At 52.2% G+C, this 5,261-nt stretch overlaps 1 protein-coding gene across 1 annotated transcript; it reads left to right on the top strand.

Moving 5' to 3' along the window:
* Window positions 1–531: 531 nt before the first annotated feature.
* Window positions 532–3,081, top strand: LOC149995407 (leukocyte immunoglobulin-like receptor subfamily A member 5). Its single transcript, XM_090259208.1, has 7 exons — window positions 532–565; window positions 685–720; window positions 905–1,189; window positions 1,334–1,422; window positions 1,495–1,636; window positions 2,793–2,831; window positions 2,990–3,081. The coding sequence occupies exons 1-7, from the start codon at window positions 532–534 to the stop codon at window positions 3,079–3,081; spliced, it is 717 nt and encodes a 238-aa protein (XP_090115334.1).
* Window positions 3,082–5,261: the final 2,180 nt, after the last annotated feature.

The following is a 5,261-nucleotide window of genomic DNA, read 5'->3' as shown; positions in this document are numbered from 1 at the left end:
ATGGAAAGAAACCACACTCTGGGGCCAGGGCAAGGGGCGCGTTTCCTTCACCTCCTTCCCTGCATGTGCCCTTGGTGCTCATGGTCACGGTGACAAGGGACCTGCCTGCACAGCGAGAGGGGGATGTGTCTCTGTGATCTGAGCTCTGCAGACACAGGGACCATGTCTTCCTGAAGCACCTGCAGGGCCTGGGTGATCACTGTCCACGGGGAGGACACACAGGCAGATGCTGATGGATGGCTGAGGGGGCGGGTCCCTGTGGAGGAGGGTCTAACCTGGAAGGACAGGCCCCGGGTCACCTCACCTGAAAGGGGAATCCCAGGAAGCTTGGGGTTCTGTTTCTGGCTCCATCATGAGAATCAGGGCCGGGCTCCTGGGGAGACCCTGTTCCCCTTCCTGAGAGGCTGCTGACGTGACACCCCGTGACAGGGAGGGCCAGCCTCCCAGTGGCCACACCCTGTGCGTCTGTCTACCCTGAGGACACCGGGGTCTCTTCCTTCTGCACAGCGGGGTCCAGAGAGGAGAGGCAGCATGGCCCCCACCCTCACGGCCCTGCTCTGCCTGGGTGAGACGTGAGGAGGGGGAGGGGGAGCCCTGCTCTGCCAGGACCCAGGACTCAGGGCTCACAGGAGGAGGGTCCTGCTCAGGATTCAGGGCAGGTCTCTCACAGCGCCTCTCTTCCAGGGCTGAGCGTGGGGCTGCGGACCACAGGGCAGGCAGGTGAGTCTCCCCAGGTGTCCCAGGTCCCTCTCCTCACTGGGACAAGGCACCATATTCTCAGACATTGGGGGTGGAGAACTGCAGGTCTGGGCTGATGGATGAAAAACATCTGAGATGTTCAGGGCTGACAGCTGGACACTGGGGTTGGAAAATGACTTCTGACCCAGCCACTTATTCCTTCCAGGGGCCCTCCCCAAACCCACCCTCTGGGCTGAGCCAGGCACTGTGATCTCCTGGAGGAGTCCCGTGACCATCTGGTGTCAGGGAACCTCAGAGGCTGAGGAGTACCGTGTGGACAAAGAGGGAAGCCCAGGACCCTGGAAGAGACAGAAGGCACTGGATTCCAGGGACAAGGCCAAGTTCTCCATCACATACATGACACGGGACACTGCAGGGAGCTATCGCTGTTACTACCTCAGCCCCGCTGGCTGGTCAGAGCGCAGTGACCCCCTGGAGATGGTGGTGACAGGTGAGAGGGCACTCAGGGGTCCCCATCTTACGCTCTGCCCACAGGAAGGGGGTGCTCTCAGGGCGTCTACCCCTCACAGCCCAGCCCTGGAGGACGTGAGGGAGATGTGAGCCCCATTTAACTCTCTGCCTCCTTCTCTCCTAGGATTGTACAGCAAACCCAGCCTCTCAGCCCTGCCCAGTCCTGTCGTGACCTCAGGGGGGAATGTGACCCTCCAGTGTGGCTCATGGCAGGTATTTGGCAGGTTCATTCTGACTATGGAAGGAGAGGACAGGCTCCCCTGGACCCTGGACTCACATCCACAGCTCAGTGGGCAGATGCAGGCCCTGTTCCCTGTGGGCCCCGTGACCCCCAATCACAGGTGGACGTTCAGATGCTACGGCTGTTACAGAAACACCCCCCAGGTGTGGTCACAGCCCAGCGATTCCCTTGAGCTCCTGGTCTCAGGTGAGGCCCGTGACCCTGTTCTTTCTGTGCTCAGTCAGCTCAGGGCTCTGTCCTTGGAGAATCGGGGGCAGAAATCAATGAGAAGTGAAGGAGGTCCCTCGGAGGAGGTCCTGCCCATGGGAGGGTAGGAGGAGACAGGGCCTCCCGCTCCAGACTCCATGTCTGAATCTCAGCAGGAGACAGAGCAGGGAGGGCGGAGTGAGATGAGTGTGAAGTGAGGAGAAACGTGGTCAGACTGAGCAGAGCAGACAGACCCCTCCACTCACCTGCTGCCGTCCCCACCTCAGCGTCTGAGCCCTGGGTCCTGACCCCCACGGGACACCCTCCCAGAGAGAGGCAGAACCTCTGACCAGGGGCCCAGCCCTGTAGCCCCCCAGCTCACCTGAGACTCGGAGGGACCGTGCCCAGCTCATGAGGACAGGGGTTGGCTGCCCAGACTCGGTGTGAAACCCGTGTGCTCTCTGCCTTGTCTGCCCTCCTATCTGTTACTGCTCTTTTACTGAGAAAACTCAAGCAACACTTGCACTTATAAATTTAAGTTCTAAACCTTTCTGACATCAAAAAGTCAAATTTTTACTGCTATATTTTGTGATTATGTGAAATTTATCCATTCATTATGAAAAATAACCTTCATTAATATGAAGTGTTTATAGACGATGCTTCAAGAGACTTTTTGACTTCAGATACCTTTTGAGATTTTATTCCTAAAATTGTCTATACTCATAGTTCAAGAATTGTTCACATACTACATATATGTATGTATTTATATCTGAGGCCAATCCATGGATTCTGGGTCCTCAATGTTGAGTAATATAAGCTCCCATCTCCAGAAGAGTTCACTTGGATGGCTAAGTACCCCACAGGGAGCAGACAGGTAACAAAAACATATTATTTTCTGTAATGAGAGACCATATTTCTCGGCAACCCTGAATTCTCCAGGGGAGCCAATTATGTTCCAAAGTGCGTCAGGAGCCGAGTGTAAACTCACAAGGTACAGGGAGACTCAGAGAACCCCTGGAAGCAGACAGAATTCTTGCAGCACAGAGGACAGGTTCACCAGGGCTGAAGCTGTGACGTCCCCATAAGTGGGAGAGTTTGAGGACACTTGGATTGAGTGACATCATCAGTCCATGACCCCACTTCTTTGTGTTCTCAGGAGCAGCCGACACCATCAGCCCATCACACAACAGCTCAGGTACCAGGAATGGGGAACAGGGAAAACCCTCAGTGACGGGGCTGGGGCAGAGGGTCAGGTTCTGTCAAGGGAAGCCACATGCCCTGGGTGCATGTCCAGGATCATGGGGTGACATTGTCTGCCCTGACCCCTGAGACCTCTTTACCCACAATCTCTAGCCTCCCACCACCAGGACTACACGGTGGAGAATCTCATCCGTATGGGCGTGGCTGGTCTGGTCCTGCTAGTCCTCGGGGTGCTGCTGTTTTAGGCTCAGGACAGCGAGAGGAGGGCCCACAATGCAGCCGGGACGTGAACACAGAAGACAAAAAGTCCACCATTCAATGAGGTAGATTCTTGAAAATAAATCTTGTTGAGCAGGAAGTTCTCAAAAATAGCTAGAACATATAGTGAGTTAATGGACCATTCATAATTTCAAGAGCAGTGCAAGTCGTTGACATGATGAAATACGTCTCATGAGTTGCCTGTAGAGACTCTGGTGCTATTGAAGTGTGGACGGGGCCTCCCACCATTACTGATTTTCTTTCAATGATTGCCTTCTCTTCTCACTTCAATGGCGTGAGGCTACATCTGTGTCTTCTTTGGATCTGCACCTTCGTGCTCTGGTTCCCTTTCCCATGTGTGAGTCTACATGCTTCCTTATTTCTATTAGGCACATCCGTTGACGTAGACTGCTCTTCAGCTCACAGCACAGGGTATGTTCCAGAGAACTGAATACATGCATACAAGTAGGGCCCTCCCTGTTTTGAAAAACAGCATCCTGATTAGGACAGATAAATCTGAAATCATTCCTAAAAATGTCCTCTGCACCCATTGAGCCCTTGTGTCCTCACCGGATAATAGTTTCTTCAGAAATGCCATCAGTTTGAATGAGCACATTCAGGTTTGAAGCAAGCACCAGGCAGTGGACTGTAACCCAACTCTCTGAAATAATAATTTTTTAAAGCCTGGATTTGTGCTCCCTGGCACTGCGTGTTCTCTCTGCTTCTCTGCAAAACACCCAACTGTTAGCCTCTAGGGCTGTAGCAGACGCCATCCTCACCACGTTTTCCTGAAACTCCCCATATCTGTTGGCTTCTCTCTTTCTAGTCTCCCTGTATCTTATTGTCTAATTCCAGTCCCCCTGTATTGCGTCCTCAACATTTCCTCATTGCTGCCTTCCAGTTTCATAATTGTATCTTCAGATGTATCTTGATTTTGATGGAAATAATATTTTGAGTGTTATTTCAAATTTTATTTTCTACCTCTAACATGTTTGCCTAATTTGCTTCTAAAATTTCATATTCTTCTGTAATACAACCCCTGTTGTTTGAAGAATACAACTGTCTCCTTTATTTTTTCAGAAATCTAAATATACAATAAAAGGACTATTCCCTAACCTCTGTGTTCTGTTTTCTCAGATATGATGACCCCCGTTACTGACTCTGTAGGCAGTGCTCACACCACTGTGAGTCTGGGTCCATTCCTGCTGACACTCACCTCAGCTCACACACACCTGGTTCTCCACACACAGTCCCTCCCAGGGCTGTCCTGGCCTCAGGACTGAAAGTGGGTAGAGAGTTTCAGCTACTCTGCCACATGATATTTGCTGCTCAAACAGCATCTGAGCAGGATGTGCCTGGCAGGGATGACTCCAAGGTGAACCTCACACTCACACCTGGACAGACACCCATGTCAGACTCAACTGTATTGAGTCTGTTTCACACACACACACACACACACACACACACACGATGTGACTCAGTGCTGGATCAGTGGGCAGAGACATCCCAGATGGTCGAGAGGACCACAGAACTTCCAATTTGCACCTAGTGAAAGGTCTCCCTGCTGAGGGGACCCTGGAGTACCTGTCATGCCCGCACAGAATCAGGAGCCTCTACTCTGGGAACCCCTGGATACAGAGAGGTCCCCAGCTTTGGCCTCTTTTCTCTGTTGTGGTTCCCTCTCCATTTTGGAAACTTTCATTTTTTGTTTGTTTTTTTCCTCTGAAATGGCATTGGCTCTTGAGTGGGCATAGCTGTAGCCCACCTTAGACTGTGGGGTCCATCACCTGACTTCTCATGTCTCATCCCAACATCTTCATGGGATCTGAAATGAACAACGATAGACCCCGCCCACCCACACAGGAACGCTGACCCCAAATGCCCTCTGAGCACTGAGGTTCATGACAACATGATGCCGATGAGGAAACTGTAGCTCAGGGACTGATGGAACGTGAGCGCTCAGGTCACACAGGCTGTGGACCATGGAGGAATATTTCAATAGGGATCAGCTTTCTCCCCTAAATGAGAGAAGTAACCCACTCATTGTGAGGGGACGGCTCTTCTAAGGAACAGGGCACCTGAAGGGCAGGAATCACTCAGAAGCTGGTTCCCGTGAAGGCTGGGTGGATGGTTTTGCTACGAAAAAGGAGAAGTTGCTTTGGGGTTG

Source organism: Furipterus horrens, unplaced genomic scaffold (assembly GCF_987537825.1).
Source record: "Furipterus horrens unplaced genomic scaffold, mFurHor1.1.pri manual_scaffold_13, whole genome shotgun sequence".
Lineage (NCBI taxonomy): Eukaryota > Metazoa > Chordata > Mammalia > Chiroptera > Furipteridae > Furipterus > Furipterus horrens.
The sequence above is the reverse complement of the archived record's forward strand: the minus strand, read 5'-3'. Positions and strand labels throughout refer to the sequence as shown.